Here is a 20,917-nt window from a genome sequence, read left to right as displayed (position 1 = left end):
AATAATAAAATGGTATAAGCTGATGTACGTACTCGTTTGGGTGTTGTGGCATGCGTCGAAACGTTGAAAAATAAAGAACTCGACTTTGTATGGGAACATTTTTGAATACCGATTCCGAATTTATCATACTCCAGTACCAAGATATCACTGACTATAACCGATTAATACCCATTAAGGTCGTTTTTGGGCTAAAGAATCGTGCGGAAAATTAGCTTCCAGAGATGAGCAACGCTAGACTGAAGCAGCTTCCGACCTCCCTGTGAAATTGACTGTAAAATAAAATAAATAAATAAAGAGCAGTCAACGCTGCAGATTTGGATCATGGGTTTTGCGGTTCAGTCATTTAATGAAGCTGTTGATGTGTTTTGTTGTGCGTTCGTCACGCCCAAAAAAGACGCGGCGTCCGTTTTTTCTCGCCAGGAATCGATTTTAGAAATAGGGGGAGAAAAAAGCGTCGTGTGACTTTAGCAACGGTTGACTAGTTAGTCCTTTCATTTCCTGGTTGCTTGTGCTTTGAGGGGTGTTTAGGGGTTGGTATTTAAAAATATATATATTTTTCAGATTTTTCCTGTAGAAAAATAAAATAAAATGTGACAGTCTTTACACCAGGTGTTCCTGTAAAGGAAAACCAAACGTTGGGTAAATCAACCCAAGTTCTGGGTCAGTGTCATGAACCAGAACAGGATCAGGACCCAAACGCGTGACATTCTCACACAAGCCTTTTAATTTACGAGAAAAGGGGAGTTATGCATGTTAGACAGCGGTCTGGCGTGGAAAGACAGGGAGCCAGAGATCGACAAGATCGATTCCAATTGCCCGAGTTGATATTGGACAGATGGGGTCGATACCGGACAGGACGCGACAGACAGACAGGATAGATAATGAAACAGGATATCGGATCCAAACAGGACAAACAAGACGGGAACGAAAACTGGAGAAAATAATAAACAGGAAAAAAATAGACGGGAACGAAACTGGAAACTGATATTAAACAGGACAAACATAAACGAGAACAATACCGTACAGGAAAACAGGACCGAGTCAGAACCCACGTCTTGCGGGGCAGAGGTTCGTTGACGGACTGACAAAGTAAGAGAGAGTGCACTGAGCTTAAAAGACAGAAAGCCAATCTGTTAAAGAGCTGCAGCTAGCGCCACATGACCGGTGCCAATTGGGCGCCATGGCAACCGTGACAGGTTGGTCCATTTTGGACACAAACGCGAGATTTTTTGAGATACAACTGTGGCATTTTCACCATGTGGGAGCAAAAAAGGAAACAAAACAGTCCTGGATAAGTAAGCCAATGAACATGAAGCCTTTCAAGCAACCAGAGTTTGCGTGTATCATTAGTAACTGTACTACAAGTCCCACAGTGCTTTGCGGCATTGAAATACCCCGGATGCTGAATTTATTTAACAGAGACACAACATTACTTTGTGCTTTGGTAATCACTGGTTCACTGCCATGCGGATCTTCACAGTGCATTGTGTTCGGCATTCTGATTCGCTAAGCATAGGAAGACACTTGCTATCACCAACAAATGTGGATCTCTCTACCTACTTAACCTGCTCAGGAGCCACGTGCGGGTTTGTGGCACTCTCTAGTACTCCCTGGCATTTTTTTTTGCAATGGTTTAATTTCTATAGGACAGAACTGGAGGATCAATGCAGTTTTCCATAAGGTCCACATGACGGCGGAACAGAATCATGTAAAGTGAAGTGGATCGGGTCGTTAATTCTTTAAGTATTGCAATGAAACAGCATAATTCTTTTAAAATCATAATTTGGCTTATTTGTAAAAAAAGAAGTACAGTACTTTTATTTGTGAAGTACCTAATACTTAAGTGGTGTAAATTGGGATTGTTCTTGAGTAATAAAGGTTTCTTCTTCACAGATTCTCACGATTCTTTGGATGAGGGGGAGGGGATCATCCCCCCCATTGAAGGTGATAACTGAAGTAATACTGCATTACTAATATGTCCTTTTCAATTCCATTATTTCCTGCATGGAAACACGGTCATGAATTGCACACTGAACTCTTTCTCTTCTTTCCTCTATTTTTGATGCAACATTAAAGGCACCGAAGCGTAGTAGCTGCAAGCTGTATTTAACCATCTGCAGAGAGGATGTTTATTCCAAAGGAGGTGTTTATCCGAGAGCTTTTTATTTTTCGGTGGGGGCACGTGCCCCGCTTTTTGGCCTGTCGAGTCTGTTAGCGTGTTTTTTGGCTTTTTATTTTTTTTAAAATGAGAACGTTGACACAAATACCAAAATAGCATCTGGTTAAACAGACAATGTGCTCGACCAGCACACTCAGGGTTCGGACACCTTTTTCATGGCCAAATTCGAGTTTTTTTAAAAAGGACTTTTAAATCCAATTTTCCAATTTCTCGAGTACCATTAAAAGACAAAAAAAAAAAAACGGCGGGATCATGCATATTGGAGAGACAATTATATTTGCGATTTACAATCTTGCATGCTCATTTATTCAGACATGTTTTTTAGATCTTAAGTAAATTGTGAATATATTTGTCTTTGAGACAAATCTCTCTTCCTATAGGTTGTCATTAAAATGACAGTAATATGTAACTGAAATTTTTAGTTGCAGGAAGTTCTTCCATTACAATTTTATCACTGGGAAACACTACTTTAATTTTTTTGCATGGTCCAGAATAAATGTTCACAATTGATACGTAATCCTTGCACTAATAGACACTTCCCTACTTACGACCATTCGACTTATGCAATCTCTATTTAAATCTCTTTTTTTCGGCCACTTTTTAACTACTACGGAGGAAGTCGCCTAACTTTTGAACCCGATCTTCCAAAAGTAAGTTAAACATGACTTTATTTATCTTTACAGATTATTTTAAGAAATGTTTATTTATAGTACAAAAAATACAGGTTACTTATGCAAAATATAGCAATGAACTTACGAACGATGAAGATATGTGTCCTTAATCAATAAAACTGTGCAATAAGTCTATTTAAAATTGGAATTTTACAGCAAAAATTATATCTGTGAAAAAAAAATAAAAACGTTTTTGTTGGAATAATGTACATACATTTATTCAACTTTACTATAATTTATTTGTGTTATATGTTTACTATTGAGATATTGTGCTTACAAAAATAGGATATTCTCTCAGCAAAGGTTTCCACTGCACCCAAGAGAACTAACGGTGTAAATCAGTTACAGATTTGACCCGAAGGCCAAGGATCTTTTCCTGAGTATAGTGGACGAGAGTTAATCAGTCACATTTAATTTAACAAGTTGTTGTGCAAGAACTGGTTTTAAACTGTAACATTTAACCTTCAAATGCATTCTTCTGTTTAGCAGTCGAAACCACCTTGTAACTAGGGCGTTCCTTTTCTGAATAAAAGGCAAGGTGAGGGAAGGCTGCTTTGGAGTGAGTTCGAGAACTGTAACCAAAAGCAGTTTTCCGTTTGCTTTCCTTGCAAGTAAACCAAACACGATTCTCTCTGTCTTTTTTGTGTATAGGTTTTTGTTACAAGTGTTGGGTTGAACCTGACAGTTTTTAAAGGACAGTACTTTTATTTGTTAAAGGGGCAATGTGTTATATTTAAAACCTCCTAGTGGTACAAAAACTATTTCAGTTAAAGCCCAAGGAGACCAAAAACAGATTTGAATACTAGACAAAGGTACATGAACTATCATCTCATCTCATCTCAACTCATTAGCTGCAACGCTTATCCTCAGTAGGGTCGCGGGGGTGCTGGAGCCCATCCCAGCAATCATCGGGCAGTGGGCAGGGGACACCCTGAACTGGTTGCCAGCCAATCGCAGGGCACACAGGGACAGACAACTCGCTCGCTCATTCACACCTAGGGACAATTTGGACCAGACAATCCACCTGAAATGCATGTCTTTGGAATGTGGGAGGAAACCGGAGTGCCCGGAGGAAACCCAAGCAAGCACGGGGAGTCCGGCAGCTGGATTTGAACCCACACAGGAGGTTCCCAAGACCTTAGAACTGTGCCGCACACGCGCTAACCACTGCGCCGCCTTGCTGCCCGTATGAACTATCATATCAATGTTAATTTGAATAAAAAAAAATCACAGGTCGAAAAATCAGTATTTACTTTACATATAGGAATCCCTACCTAGAAGTCGTTGCCATGTTTTTCTGACATCTTGCTGCATTTGGCACTGTTTTTCTTTCATATTAGACAATACAGACTATCACACTATCACTTTGGGAAGGCAAAATACGTTCATGCAAAACCATAGCCCACCCTCTAGTGGTGACATATTACACTCTGTTACTTTAAGAGGAGAATATGTGAAGACTATGGTTTCTCGTGTTGAATTACTAAACGCTAGCAACGCCCTCTAGTGGTAAATTTTTAAATTATCTTTTTTTTCCTTCTTATTTTAATGATGTCCAGCGAAACACGATTCTTTCCAATTCTCAAAAGAGACTAAACCGATTTTCAACTTGAAAGCGCAAACAAGCTAACAAGCTAACGGTGACGCTTTCGGACATTGTGTACAATTGTTTTTTCTCTCCGATTTCGCTGAATTGAAAGTTGCGCGTTCCTCCCGACTTCCAAACGAGCGTCCGTCTGATGTCGCCATCAAACCCGACACCGCCACCAGAGATAATGACGGCTGGCGCCATTATCCCCTCAAAGCTTCCATCCGAATTCACAAGACTCGGATCGTGAAGCCGGCTAGAAAACAAGACCTCCTTTTGCTTTTGTTTGCAGCCAAAAAGTGAAAAGCCCGTCCAGAAAGTTTTTTTGTTTTTTCCCTTTTCCCTTTCCTGGCACTATTAAAAGCAGCAGGTGTGACAAAACCAAAAGAAGAAACCATTGTCCTGCTCCATTACGATTACTTTAAAGTAACAGCGTGTGAATATATAGCAACTCCTTGTGGTGGAAAAATTTGATGAAACATTAGGGGAGGCAGTGGCTCAGGAGGTAGAGCGCGCGTCTTGGGATCGCAGTTCGAATCCCGGCTCTTCCGTGTTACATGTTGAAGTGTCCTTGGGTAAGACACTGAACCACTAATACCCCCAATAAGCAGGTTAGCGCCTCACATGGCTGCACGGCCGCTATTGGGAAATGTGATGCACAATGTAAAGCGCTTTGGGAAGTCTTGACTTGAAAAGCGCTATATAAATGCAGATCATTTCATTTCATTCAATTAATATATCGGTACCACACAGCGCTAAGCCCAAGTCTCCTCATTCAGGCGGCTTCCACTTTTTTTTCCTCAATTTCCATCTCTAACAACCCATGTTAGGGAACATGGCATGCAGGCTATGGCTATTGTTAGAGCAAAACGGTATTGACAACAGGCAGAAACAGGGAGAAAAGGGGCGGGGCGACTGTTTCGACCATCAGAATCAAAAAGTCTCAAAGGGCCGCATAGATCACCATTGCAACATACCCTCATCTGAAACCAACATGAGGGTAGGGAAAAACTCGACAACCTCTACATGAGGAAAATAAAGAAACCTTGTAGATCTGTGAATATTTGAAGTTAGATTTCATGTGTTTTGCAGGGACCTCCTGCAAAATATATGAAACTACTAATTATTAAATATTTTGGTGCAGAATATTTATTTTTATTGATAATATATTATTTCAGTAGTGCAGTGGTTAGCACATTGGCCTAACACGCAAAGGTCTCTGGGGTTGGAAACAGCATTATAAGTATGGAGCTAAAAATAGCAAACTAGCATCAACTAGCTAACTGACAAATCCGGGAAGATTGAGTAGGTCTAGTATGTGAAAAAACTAAAGCACCTAGCTTACATTTGTCAAATTGCATTAGCAAAAAAATAGTATCTTGTAAGCTGACAATTTCACAAAGGTTGAGTATGTCTGGTGTGTTAGAAAACAGATTAACCACCAGGCTAGCGTTGGCAAACTAGCTTTAGCTAGACCAACTCCAGCTATCGGTGGTTTTCAGCTGCTGTAGGTGTATCCAGCAGCAGCCTTATGACCTCTAGTGGTAGCTTATTACACACTGTCCCTTTAAGCGAATAAAATACATACTAGAACTTTTAGTGATGAATTATTACACACTGTCACATCTAGTGGGCCAAAGACATTGGCAAGAACATACCTCTCACTTATTGGTGACACACGGTCACTTTAACAGGACACAATACTTTTATGCATAAGCATAGCACGCCCTCTAGTGGTAAATTATTACACACGGTCACGTTAAGAGGGCAAAATACATGCACACAACTCATTATAGTGGTGACATAATACACACTAACTTTCAGAGGGCAAAGAACGTGCATACCACGACTTTTAGTGGTGAATTATTACACACTGTCACTTTAAGAGGACCAAAAAACATATACATAAGCACACTATAACATCTAGAGGTGAATTATTGCAAACTGTCACTTTAAGCAGGCAACAAATGGTGCGTATCACGCCTCCTGGTGGGGAAATATTATGCACTGTCGCTTTAAGTAGGCAAACATGCTATGCAAAAGCATAATATGCAATCTAATGGTGACTTATTTCAAAGTCAATTTAAGAGGTTGAAATATTATCATGCAAAGGCATAGCATGCCCTCTAGTGGCAAAGTATTGCATAATGTCACTTTAAGCAGGAAAAAATATGCTTACCGCGCCCTCTAGAGGTGGATTATTACACACGGTCACTTTGAGCGGGAAAAAACAAGCCTACTTCGTCTTCTAGTGGTAAATTCTTATGCACAGCCACTTTAAGCAGGCAAAAAATGTGCCTACTAAGTGTTCTAGTAGTAAAATATTATGCACCTCCACTTTAAGCAGGTAAAAAAATAGATAGATAGATAGATAGATAGATACTTTGTTCATCCCCGAAGGGAAATTCACATTTCCAGCAGCATCCCTGAGCTGAGAACAATCGAGAACAATCGAAAATAACACGGGAGCTGCTGGAGTGGCTGCCATTCGTGACGGCGCCGGAAGAAAAGATTCAATTTGAATCATGTACAAACAAACAAACAATTGAATCATGTACAAACAAACAAACAAACAAAATATTCATGTTTCAAATACGCTCGACACGCGCTCTAGTGGTGGATTATTACACACTGTCACTTTAAGCAGGAAAAAAATGTGCCTACAACGTCTTCTTGTGGTAAATTTAATTGTACCTTCACTTTAAGCAGGTAAAAAATATGCTTACCACGCCCTCTAGTGGTGGATTACTACACACGGTCACTTTAAGCAGGAAAAAACGTGCCTACTACGTCTCCTAGTGGTAAATTATTATGCACCGCCACTTTAAGCAGGTAAGAATTACACTTGACACGCCCTCTAGTGGTGGATTAGTATACACAGTCACCTTAAGCAGGCAAAAAAACGGGCGTACTGCGTATTCTGGTGGTAAATGATTATGCAACGCCACTTAAAAGCAGGTAAAAACTACGCTTACTCCACCCTCTAGTGGTAGTTTATTACACACTGTCACTTTAAGCAGGCAAAAAATGTGCACACCATGTATTTTTAGTGGTGTATTATTATACACTCTGACTTAAAGAGGGCAAACTACATGCAAACCCAGCCTCATAGTGGTGAATTAAAACACACTGTCACTTTAAGATTGGTGCATGCATAAGCAAACATCTTTTTTGCGAGAATTCCTTTTCCTGCCTCGGTTTCTCCGTTTTCTCCGGGGAAAGCGCAAGAAGCCCTGGCAGGTGTTTGCTCATCGGGCTGACACACTTTTCTAATGAGAAAAGTGCAAATGTGCGAATATACATTCGGTCGGCGTCTCTTTTTTCGCTGTCAACAACTCATCAGGGGGACGAGAGTCTGTCGTGCACTGGCGGCGCGGGCGGTGCCGAGGTGCATGCCAAGGAGGGAGACGTATGCAATCGGAATTGAAGGCGTATTGAACGGCCGAGATTGCGCATCTTCTCCTTTCTGAGTTTGCACAAAGTAGACCCAATTAAAATTGGCCTGTGGAGATTTGATTTTTCATAAAGGGACAGCGTGTATTATTTGAGCACTGGATTGTGTAGTGCAACTGGAAACAATTACTAAAAGCACATATAAGAAAACAACCAGTTCAGGGTGTCCCCTGCCCACTGCCCGAAGATAGCTGGGATGGGCTCCACAGCACCCCCCGCGACCCTACTGAGGATAAGCGGTGCAGATAATGGATGGATGGTCTTCTATTAGCATATTTGGTATTGGACCAGTCCAAAAGAATTCCTAGTAATCACGTTACATTACTGCAATAGTATGGTATTTGGATTATGCTACTGATTACATTTTTCAATACGTAATTAGTCACTGTATCGGTTTATATTTTTTAAAGTATCGGTTTATATTTTTCAAAGTACCCTGTTTAGGTGTATGACACGCCTGTCCTGTACGAGGCGATGACACTTTATAGGACAACGTCATACAAACTAAAATCAGCTGCTGTTAATTACGAGGATAGAACAAATGCAATGGCAAAGCCACCAGAGAGCAGTGTCAGCATCGTTTTCAAGAAGACGGGTTCAGAAGCATGGCAACCATTCCAAATATTTAGAAACACATCAATAGTCAAGCACTTGACAATCTCGCAAGTAGGGCAGCGTCTGTACAGTGCCATATAGTGCTCAAATATTACACACTGGGGCTTTAAACAAATATCTATAAATTGGGTATGTTCTTTGATTCCAATGTATAATAGAGTATTTAACAAATAAATGATTATATAAACAAACACATGTTTCTACTTTGTCAGTTTTGACTCTTGTGGGATCTATTTGGAGCGCACCCCCCGTAAAAACCGAGGGATTACCGCATAAAGAGAGCCATGAAATTTGTTATATAAAGAAAAAGAAAAAAAATCCTCTGACGCTAATGCCTGGCGACGCCTTTAAAGCGAAAGCTAATTATTTCCGCTGGCCGCCAGTATTTTTTCTGCGCACCTTGCAGTCTAAGTGCTGCCATCTCAGACAAAACCAAAGAGAAGTGGCGCTCTTTTAATTGCCGGCAAGGAAAAAAAGGGCTTTTGTGCGAGAAGACGTAAAGATGGTGGGCGGGCGAGCGGGAGAGCGAGCGATCGGCTTGTTGTTCAAGGTCAAAGAAAAAGTTTGGCGGCGTCTTTAACGCCGTCTGAAAGCGCTCATAAAATGCCTCCTTAATTCTGATCCCACCTTGTCTTTTTTCTCCTTTTCCTTATTTCTGCCCTCCTGCTTTATGATCCTTGTCTTGGAGAGAGGGGACTCCTTAAGATGTTTTTTTTTTCCATCGGGCGTCAGCATTTCAGTCTTTGGCACGTCTTCAAAGTGACATTACAAAATAAAGACTGCTCTTAAAGTAAAAGCGAGCGATAACAAAATATGTGCAAGATGGATACACCCGGAGCGGCTGAAAAGAGACAATAGATGTAGTTGGTCAGGGCTGGAGGAAGTGGCTCACTTCACCAGCTAGAGAGAAGCTACCCAAAAGACCAGTAAAAGAGACAACTTTATTTACTCTCAGCAGCTAACAATAACAGCAAATCAGAACTTACAGCCAAGTGGATGGCTAGAGACGGAAACCGTGGAAAAGGATGAAGATGCCCAAATAAAGGGACTGAGCTACATTTATTTGTATGAGCATCTGCGGAAGGAGAGTGCCAATGTCGGAAAAAGCAAAAGGGGCTAACAATAACAATAGTGGCAAACAATTTCCTACAGCCTAGTAGCTGAGTGACTAGAGAAGGAAACATTGGGAAAAAAGTGGAAAATGCCTCAATAAAGGTACTTAGCACGATTGTTAGCATAAGCAGCTGTGGAAGGCGGGTTGCACTCAGAGATAAAGCAGAAGCAGCTAAAAGTAACAAGAGTGGGAAACCATATCCTACAGCCTAGTAGCTGAGTGGCTAGAGAAGAAAACGGTGCAAAAATAGGAACATACTTATATAAAAATACTCTGTTTTTTTATGAGCAGCTGTGGAAGGCGAAGAAGCAGAAGCATCTAACGACAACAAAAACTGCTGAGAAACATGGCGACAATTCCAAGCATTTAGAAGCACGTCGGCGCAGTAGTTAGCGCATGTGCGGCACAGTTCATGTCATGGGAACCTGTCGTGGGTTCAAATCCAGCTCCAGACTTCCTGTGCGGAGTTTGTATGTTCTCCCCGTGCTTGCAAGGGTTTTTCTCCGGGCACTCCGGTTTCCTCCCACATTTCAAAAACATTTCACGTGAATTGGCCGTTCCAAATTGTCCCTAGGTGTGAATGGGCGAGTGAGTTGTCTGTCCCCGTGTGCCCTGCGATTGGCTGGCAACCAGTTCAGGGTGCCCACTGCCCGATGATTGCTGGGATGGGCTCCAGCACCCCCGCGACCCTACTGAGGATAAGCGGTGCAGCTGATGAGATGAGATAGAAGCACGTCACCCAAAATCCAAGCAGTTTTCAAACCCCGAAAACATAACATTAAAATCCAAGTATTTTTGAGAGTTTCAAGCATCCATACAAACCCTAATGGCTCACTTTATAGTGAGAATCTACTTAAAACCCAGTAAAAAAAACTGCATGTGTACTGTCAGACATGTTGAAATTGTGACATTTATTTAAGCATTGCAAGGAATTCCCAGGGCCACAACGGACATAAAACTCAATAAAGTGAATCGGGAAAATCGTATTTGAGCAAAAACCGTACGTGCTCCTAATCCCCATCTTCCTTCCCAGCACGTGCGAGCGAACATTAATCTGGCCGCCGCTGTGCTCGTAGCTCAGACATCTTCTCAAACGCCGCCGGCACTTTAGAAACACTCGGTGTGACAAATGCCACCGCTGGCGGGCGGGACCCCAAAAAAAGCAAAAGAAACTGGCAGCCATTCTGAGGTCTCAGCAGTCGCTCGGCTGATAATAGGAGAGTCTTGGGGTGCTTTTTCATTTGCAATCTGGCGCAGCTCTGCATCGCAAATGCCACGGAATATAAACCTCTCCGTCCCTCGGCGAAATATGGAAGAACCCGCAGAGCACGTCGACTGTTGAATTTGGTGTTCCTGGCAGTTTGTTTTTAATGAGAATTTACTGTTTTTGATTTGTCAACCAAAATAAATATAAAATCCCACCTAAAACATACTTAGACCAGTTTAAGATCACAGTAATCCCTCGGTTATTGCGGTTAATGGGGACCAAAACCACCCGCGAAAAGTGAAAATCCGCTAAGTAGCGACGCACCTTGAAAAATGCTTAAAAAAAAAAATTGTCGGGAAGCACATGGAATGGCAAAAATGATGTTGGCAAGCTGTTTGGATTTATTTATATAAAAAAAAAAAAAAATATAATAAATTAATAAAAAAATAAAAAATAAAAATTATTAATGTATTTTATTAATTTTTTATTTAGACCTGCAAAGCTTTGAACCCGCGAATGTGGAACCACGAAGTAGCGACGCCCCTTCAAAAATGCTAAAAAAAAAACAAACATTTTTTAAAATATATTTTATTTTATTATTATTATTTTTATTATTATTATTATTATTATTTAGACCCGCAAACGTGTAACTGCGAAGTAGTGAGGTCTCACTGTATATTTGGAAAAAGAAAAATCAGTTTACTTAACTATGACTGTGGTGCAATGCACTTTGAAAACAGAGGCGTTACAAATTCTCAAGTCATCCCATCGCTCAATAGTCATATTTAACACATTCGATCTCCCTGGCATTTTGTTCACAGGCTATAACAGTTGACAGTTATGACTGGGCTGCCCGGTAGCTTCCAGTGTCCAAACATTTTCAGAGCACAGGTGATGAGTCTTTAGTACTTTGTGCTTCGAACGAAGATGAGTCAAAGTGAGTAGGCTTGGGGACTAAGGAAATAATATTGAACTTATAATAATAGAAATGAGGACTAATATATAAGTATACAAAAGCTAAAATGATTTCAATTTTTTTATAAAATGATATAAAGTTCATAGCTTCTCATGTGTGGTCCCTTCTCAAGGTTTCATCATCTTCCTCATGTTGAGATTTTCCTTGCCCTCATGTAGGTTTTAGATCAGGGGATGGTGCAGTACTAGTCTGTGGTTTGCAATAATCTGTGGTCTGTGCAGCCCTTTGAGACTCCTTGTGATTGAAGGCTATACCAATAAACATGACTTGACTTGACTTGAAATAGATGTAACGGAGTAATCAGGATACAAAAAATGTAATTGGATTCTGTTACAGTTGAAAAGATGTCATCGGATTACAGGTATATTTTGTAAAAAGAAGGATTACTTCGCAGGATTAAAATTTGAATTTAAAAGGATTTTTTTGCTGCACACTGCAGGGGAACATAATGAAACATATTGTATATTGAAGCCTGGTGTGCGTAAGTTTTAACCCTTTTTATGATTTCCCCTGTTTGCAATTACATTCGCAATGTGTGCATCTCTCTCTCTGCCGTCTCATTCACTCCACACGCACGCAGCGGCGCTTGTGTTTAAAACATTATTGGGTTAATGTGTTTTTAATGTGAACAAAGCATATCTTATCCGCCATGTGAAAGAGAAATGTTATTGCTCAAATACAGACGCTCCCCTACTTATGACCATTCGACATGTTTTTTGAGATGTCGAAAAATACCCGGACATTGCTGTAAGTTAGATTTTGTATTGTGTGCACCTTTTTTGGAGTACAGGACATAAATGGAAGTCACCCGGCATCCACCCTGATGAAGAGATCCAGTTTGACATTTTTATTGTTTAATATCTCGTGCAACCATTCAATATGGTTGGTATAAAGGGTAAAGAAGAGGCGAGTCGTTTATTTTGAAATGAAAGTAGAATAAGAAAGCTTAATGCGGTTGAGAAAATGGTTGGATCTCTTTTTTTCGGCCACGTTCTACCACGGAGGAGGAAGTCACCTAACTTCTAAAGTTTTAGCGGCAGTAGCTCAGGAGGTAGAGCGCTTGTCTTGGGATCAAGGGATCCCAGTTCAAATCCCGGCTCGTCCGTGTTACATGTCGAAGTGTCCTTGGGTAAGACACTGAACCCCTAATACCCCCAATAAGCAGGTTAGCGCCTTACATGGCTGCAAGGCCGCTATTGGGAAATGTGGAGCACGATGTAAAGCGCTTTGGGAAGTCATTGACTTGAAAAGCGCTATATAAATGCAGATCAATTCATTTAAAGCCCGTCTCCCAAAAGTAGGTTAAACTTGACTTTATTTTTCTTTACAGAGCATATTATTTTAAGAATTTTTTAATTTTTAGTACAACACAATACAGGTTACTTATGCAAAATATAGCACTGAGGCAAGTTACGAACAAATTCAACGTAAGAACGATCGTCCGGAATCCCGTTCGTAAGTAGGGCAGCGTCTGTCCCCTATACTGTGTGGTTAATATGTGCGCACTTTTTGAAGGACTACAAGCAACTACCTGAGCTGGTTTTCTCTATTTCTTTTTCAAGGTTACATTGTTCATGTATACTCAACAAATTTTGTTATTTGATTTATAATTAGTATAATTAGTCTCTTATTATAATATTTGGTATTGGACTATTCCAAAAGTATTCTGAGTAATCAAGTTACATTACTGCAATAGTATGGTATTTGGATTATGCTACTCATTAGATGTTTCAATAGGTAATTAGTAACTGTATCGGATTATATTTTTTAAAGTAACCCTACCCGTACGGAGTTTGCATGTTCTTCCCGTGCCTGGTAGGGTTCCATCGGGCACTAATTGGCCGGTCAAAATTGTCCTGAGGTGCGAATGAGCAAGTTAGTTGTCTGTCCCTGTGTTCCCTGCCCACTGAAGATAGCTGGGATGGGCTCCAGCACCACCTGCGACCCTACTGAGGATAAGCAGCACAGAAGACCTATGATCCAAAGAATACTCCTCAAGTAGAGTAATCAGTAGATTTTCGGAGGAGGAAATGAAAGCAAGGAATAACCCTCGGAGCACGTCGACTGTTTGATTTGATGTTCCCGGCTGCTTTTTTTACGGCGGCGCCGCAGGGAAATTTGCTTGCTAGCGGAAGAAAGTGCAGACGTACACAAATGTGCACCTGGGAGCCGTACCCCGCCCCCTGAAAAACAGCAAGGAAAGGAGGGGGGGATAATGGCGGAAGAATAAATCCCACTCGTGCTTAATCCGGACACTTACAAGAGAGTGTGATTCATTCTCTATTACGCGGCGCTAATCAGTCAGTCAGCACACTCCAAGCCACAAAATAACCGCCATCAATCCTCTATATGGGGACTGGGAGCCTACAGGCCAGAAAAGGTCAGAAATAAAACCTTTTTCTGCTTATTAGCTATTAAAACCAAAAGGCTTTTGTGTCTTTGTGTGCATTTCGAAAACGTTCTGCTGGGGTTCATTTCAGTTTGCAACGAGGTTGAAAAGGATTGTAACAACAACAACAAAAATACAGATAGCAGATCATGGATCCCTTAACCGCCAGGACCTTCCTGTGGTGTGTCTTGGACATGTACAGACTGACGGCGTCAATCCCTCTCAGAGGATTTCCTCCTCCGCCTGAAACTGATTTCCATGATTACCAACACCAGGAGAAGCCTCCTGATCTGACTCAGATCCAGCACCTTCATGGTCTGGCTGCTGTTGTTTTTTTTGGATGTAAAGTGTCAGTGATCAGCATTGAGGGACGGCAACATGTGACAGTACTGATACTGGGGAGAAACTATTTTGTTTGAAAAAAGTTGTATCATATGGTCTAATTTACCATGTTGTGTTTTTTAGAACTTGAGTTAGAATAGGCTCAGTCAACCATTAAAACATCATGCCAAGTAGAAATCAAATTACCTGGAAAATCACAATGACCCATTACTGATGAGCTTTTTTCAAAACCTGTCCACAGGCTACTCAGGTGTTCTTAGTGGGCTACCTGGTGCCCACAACTGATCCGAACATGGATTTTCTCAACCGAAAAACGATCCCAAAAAATGAGCACAAATGACCCCAAAAAACAACCACTAAAGGAATGAAAAATAACCCAAAAACCTCCAAATAAACTTCCCAAAAGATCGCCATTAAACAAACAACCAATGACAACTGAGACGACCCAAAAATCACCTAGGAAAATGAAAACTACCACAAAAAAAAAAACAGATTGTACGGAAAAGTATAAAAAAAATAACTGAAACAGTACAGAAAAGTACAAACATGTACTGAAAAGCATGAAAAAAGTATGTAGGTACACTAAAAAATAGTAAAAAGTATATATTATTTAAAAGCATGAAAATGAAAATTTACATTAAACAGCCCAAAAAGGACCAAAAAAAAGAAAACTGGAAAAAACTACCAAAAAGATCCAAAATGTTATTGACAAACGACCCAAAAACAACCAAACCACATTTTATAAAAATAATTAGAAAACGTATTTTATATATTTCACTATTAAATATTTTCAAAAGCAAGAAAATGTGCTTAAAGTTTGTAGAAGTACTGAAAAGTAGTCAAATACATCTTACAGGGAAGCATAAAAATGACCAAAAATCGACTGAAAGATGACCAAAAAAGGCGACAAAAATGCAACAAAATATAACTGACACGACCACAAAAATTAGGCGAAAATGACCAAAAGTCACTCAAAAAGATTAAATAACATATATATTTGAATATGATATTTTATTTTAGTATGAAAAAGTACAGAAAAGCATGACAAAATGCTGAAAACTATATATCGGCACTAAAAACTAGTAAATACAATATACTCAAACACATGAAAATGAACAAAAAACACTGAAAAATAACCCAGAAGACCAAAGCGGCCCAAATACAATGGAAAAAAAACCCAAAACCAACCAAAACCACATTTAAAAGTTAAAGAAAAAAAGGTAAATTTATATTTGATCTCATTTCAGTATGAAAAAGCCTGAAATCTATAAAAAAGTGCTGAAAAGTATGAAGAAGTAATGAAAAGTAGTAAAGTTCATGTTACTTATAAGTATGAAAGTTAGCAAAACAAAAATTACCCCAAAAAAGCAACACAAAATGAAAAACAAGACCAAATAATAACCAAAACAACTAATAAAAAAACAGCCGAAAAACAACTAAAATCACATTTGAGAATTTAATTTTACAATTATATATTTTTTTTATCATGGAAGATGGGGAGCCATAAACTATCATCCCGTGGGCTGCAGTTAGCCCGTGTTTGAGACCACTGATATCTAATCTAATCGATCGACTCCGTCTAATCCATCTAATGTAATCCAAATCCGTTAATCTGATCTAATTAAAAACTATCTATAGATTATAATATCTATTTATGAATCTAAATGTAAACTACTTTATAAATCCGAATTGTGTGTGTTTGTATGTAACCTATAGGCTCAGAAATGGCTACACCGATTGTCGTGAAAATATACACATTTGCACTTTAGGCCTCTGCAAGTGTCTTTATCCAGGTTTGCTGTTAAGGCAACCCCAATAAATAGCAACACAATCCATAAACATCAGCTTTTGTGTAGTCTCTAACACCCCCTGGCAGCCAATTTGGGTACTCCATCCCTTGCCCTCTGACCACTCCAGCCAGCCTAATCCAATCTTCTATTGGCCCAGTAATTCCGGGCTATTTTGCTTGTAAAAGAAAGAGAGTCTCCAACCTTTCTTGTCCCCGAAGAAAAGTGTCTGCTGCGCCGGGTTTGACCACTGGAGGGAGGTGTTTTCGTTGTACTCCACCCGGCACGTCATGTTGGCCGTCCCGCCCTCGTTCACAGTCACGTTTTGGACCAAGGGATGTTGACCGCTCAGGCCTGACAAACACAGAAAAAATACACACACAATTTCAGAACTACGGAGAGCGCAGCCTGCGTTTTCAGCACTGACGGGAAATCCGTTCTTACAAACTTTTTAAATGGCAGGCCACATTGGGTTCAGAAATGTATTAGAGAGGCTGGGCCAGGAGTAAAATAATTTGATTTTTTTGTATCTGTCATACAGAGTCTCCTATCCAATAACTGGGCAACCCAGGGGGGAAAGAAATATAACGCCTATTAGTGTTTCCCATAAAATTTAGTTGGATGAAGGTGGGAGGACAGTCTAAGGTGGTTCGGGGGACAAAAAGGGACAAAAGATCGACATACAAAATTTGGTATATGGCATATACGAGTTGAAAGGATCAAAATACGTGTAAAATACAGGGGAAAATATAATATATGACAGGTATGTTATTGTAAAGCGCAAGCTATTACTAATGAGCACGGCGGCTGAGTGGGTAGCAAGTCCACGGAACAGTTCTGAGGTCATGGATCAAACCTTCCTGTGCTGAGTTTGCATGTTTGCCCCGTGCCTGGCAGGGCTTCCTCCGGGCACACCGGTTACCTACCACGTTCCATAAGCATGTGTGTCAGGTTAATTGGCGGGTCCAAATTGTCCATAGGTAAGAATGAGTGGTGTTATGTGTGCCCTGCGACTGGCTGGCAACCAGTTCAGGGTGTCCCCTGCCCACTGCCCGAAGACGGCTGAGATGGGCTCTTGCACCCCCGCGACCCTACTGAGGATAAGCAGTGCAGATAATGGATGGATGGATTAATCCTAAACACCTCTTAAGATGTGTTTGTTGCTCTACCCGATATACAACCAATAATAATGTACTAATATGAACTCAATGAATACAACAAATTATGCTAACCTTTATTTGAACTTTTTAATTAATTTAAAGGTCTTTATCCTAAGAAACTTTAAAGTCAGGCGACACAGAATCCCAGCGAAGAAAACTACACAACAAAATTATATATATTATATAAATATATATACCAGAGCCATATCCCCCTAGTGGGAGGTGGCCAGAGTCAGGAACACGTTCATATTTCTGCCTCTTTCTGGAAGACTGATACAGAGGAGGGGATTCCCAGCCCCCTTGTTCAACCCAACTGATGTGTTGGGAGTCATTGGGTGACCAATTCCAACCCCTAAAGCCAAGCGCCAAGCAGCTACTAATGTTGTAAGTCTTAGGTATGACACAGCCGAGGCTTGAACCAGCAACCTCCCAGTCTCGGGGCAGGCGCCCTACCCCCAAATACAAGAACTTTTAACAATCTAAAATTTGACTTCTAACCAACACAGTGTCTGAAAAACACACAAAAATACAAATCAAATGTGTATAACAAAAACAAAAATTGTCACGGTTGCCATGGCACCCAATTGGCCCCGACTGTGTGGCGCCATCTGCGGCTCGTTGACAGATTGGCTTCCCTTTTATTTAAGCTCAGTGCTCTCACTCAACCTTTGTCAGTCCGTCAAGAACCTCTGCACCCGCACGACGTGGGTTTAGACTCTGTCCGGTTTCCTGCCCGGTATTGTTCCCGTCTAGTTTGTCCTGTTTAATTTCAAGTTCTAGTTTTAAAATCAATCCTGTCTGTCCCGTTCTGTCCAGTATCGACCCCATCTGTCCGATATCTGCTCGTCCAATTGGTATCGATCTTGTTGGCCTTTAGCTTCCCGTCATTCCATGCCAGACTTCTGCCTTGTCTTCCGCCCAACGATCGCCGAATAACTGGCGTTTGGGTTAACATGCATGACTGCCCCATTTCCCGTAAAATAAAAACTTGTGTGAGAAATGTCACGCATTTGGGTTCCCCTCCTGTTCCAGTTCTTGACGAAAATATCATTAGTCTGAATATTGGAAAATAGGAACACACTGATGGACAACGCACAATGTTTTGGAGCCATTTATATAATCAAAATGAGTCCAAATAGGGATCACAGTCCTGCTTTGACTCATTTTTTTTAATGTCCTTAGGAGTCTGTGCTCAATGTGCTGGTGTGGCAGAACCAACCCCCCCCACTCCACACTAATCCCTCAACCCTTCACTCTTCTTTTAAGAAAACAAAAATACTCATATTATCCAATCAACCAACTAACCAAGCTTTAAACTCTGGCAGAACGCCAGTGGGTTTTATATGGTATTGGAAACACTGCCTACCCAATTAAGATATACTTGTAGTCGATGCTTTTTCTCTTTATTAGTTTCATTGTAAACATTACATTCATTCAAAAACTAAGAAATAAGGAAAACATAGATATATCACACATATGCAGACATTGTCAAAAATAGACCCCTTCAACAAATTCATATTGAACATTATTGAAGAAGTCATATATTATGCCCCATGTTTTAAGCAGTACATTGTATAACGTGTATTGGAAAACTCAATATGTGTTTTTCCATAATTTTTTATAAAAAGCTCGTTACAAAAATGCATGATACGGAAATGGTAAGTATAGAAAAAATGCAGCCAGCTATTTGAATGTTGGCCTTGAGCGCAGAACACATTAATGTTCCACTAGATTATTATTTTCATTGGATGGACAAACCAAGGGACAATCAGGACAAGAAATATACATTTCTTTATAAATAAAGTAAAAAAAATGTTTTTGCCTGTTTATATACATGAGCATTTTTAGCATTAGCAGTATTTTTAACATTTTTATTTGAAAGGTCGTATTAAAAAGCCTGGCCAGCCGGATGTTGCCCAAGGGCCATAGTTTTCCCACACTTGCATCAGAAATTAAAATAAGGTAAATAAAAATAAGCGTATATCCTTCCCCGGGGAAGGACTTTCATAGGGAGATGATTAATCCTCTCCCCACGTACCCCCCCAGGAGAGGATCATAAAGGAAACACTCAGAAGTAAAAAAGGATTTGGAATGAAATGAAAAACAAGTCCTGGCGTAATTGACACGTAGGGCTGCAACGATAGAGAATAGAAACTCAAAAGTATGAAAATGAACAAAACATGACAATTACCCCCCCCAAAAAATTACCAAAATAACCCCCAAAAACGGCCAAAAAGGACCAGAAAATAATAAAACAATTAAAAATAGTTTTTATCTTTAATACGGGGAGCCATAAACTATCATCCAGTGGGCTGCAGTTAGCCCGTGTAACCAAATGAAATGGATTTCATTGTCCACTATTATCGCTAGACACGTTTCTTCATCTTTAAGTATATATGATCTCTGCTGGGAGTGGCTTTTGCAAAATAGCCAATAGCGTCTCTGTCTCGAACAGTAACATAAACACACAAAACTGGTGGCGTCAACATTAAGTACCAAAAATTCTAAAGTTTGGGAGCATATTAGCCTAGATATGGTCAATAAAAAGAAAAAAAAGAAAAAAACATTTGCATGCAGACATTGCATATCATGGCACATTTAATGAGAAAACACGTTGGACAAGGGAACAGAGGAGTCTGACTTGCCTCGGTTGGATTCAATTAACATTTAAGCCAATACTGTTTTGATGACATGCATAGTACATTTTATACGCTATGAAGGAGAGCTTGATCGTTATTCCCAACTGTACCCGACAGACATATTTGAAATCAAATGCAGGTAGTATGTAGCGAATATGGATGGTAAATGAATTATTCTAACAAACAATTTATTGACCAATTGAATTAAAGAGCCCAGTTTATTCTTTTCAAAACTCGTCTCACCTTTTTGGAGCACCACATACGTTTTGGGATCATTATATCAGGAAAACGTATGAAAAATATTGTTTAGTTATTCTGAAGGGTGGCTACACACACTTTAGGTGAGTTATTTTTACTACTTTGATAGTTCAATATACTTTAATCAAGAGACACACACTCTTGGATTTATGGACTTTTCTTTTACTCATTATCTACTGAAGAAGCTTGAATAGAACACAAATCAATAATAATAAAATAAAACAAAGACATCTAGAAGTTGGGAATTTAAAGTAGCACCATTTGGATGGACAACAACGTTGGTTTGATTATTATGTTATTGTATTTTGATAGAATTCCCTATTTAACGTCACCAATACCTAGTAACAACGAGATATTCTGCGAAGTTCTGCTTCGACGAAGATGACAGCCCAGCTTTGTGCCCTCGGCTTTAGAGCCATAAGGAATCCTGGTAGGCTTGAGAGCTGGTTGGGACGAGGACCACAGGATGCAGGGTGTTGAAGGAGAGGTTGACTGCTGGTGGCTTGAAGCTTCTCTGAGGTCGCTGGCTTTGTCCCACC

General features: G+C 40.2%; 1 protein-coding gene across 2 annotated transcripts in view; it reads right to left on the bottom strand.

Annotated features, from left to right (window-relative positions):
* The window catches only part of LOC148349370 (cell adhesion molecule 2-like), a 196,279-nt gene that overhangs the window by 41,455 nt on the left and 133,907 nt on the right, over positions 1-20,917 (bottom strand). For both annotated transcript variants that reach the window (XM_088320859.1, XM_088320858.1), the window contains one exon: positions 16,526-16,675. In XM_088320859.1, coding sequence (XP_088176985.1) covers positions 16,526-16,675 — 150 coding nt within the window. The remainder of the gene's footprint in view (positions 1-16,525; positions 16,676-20,917) is intronic.

This window comes from Urocampus carinirostris, chromosome 17, assembly GCF_059441175.1.
Source record: "Urocampus carinirostris isolate Australia breed hairy pipefish chromosome 17, RoL_Ucar_1.0, whole genome shotgun sequence".
Classification (NCBI taxonomy): domain Eukaryota; kingdom Metazoa; phylum Chordata; class Actinopteri; order Syngnathiformes; family Syngnathidae; genus Urocampus; species Urocampus carinirostris.
This window is presented reverse-complemented; position numbering and strand designations above follow the sequence as displayed.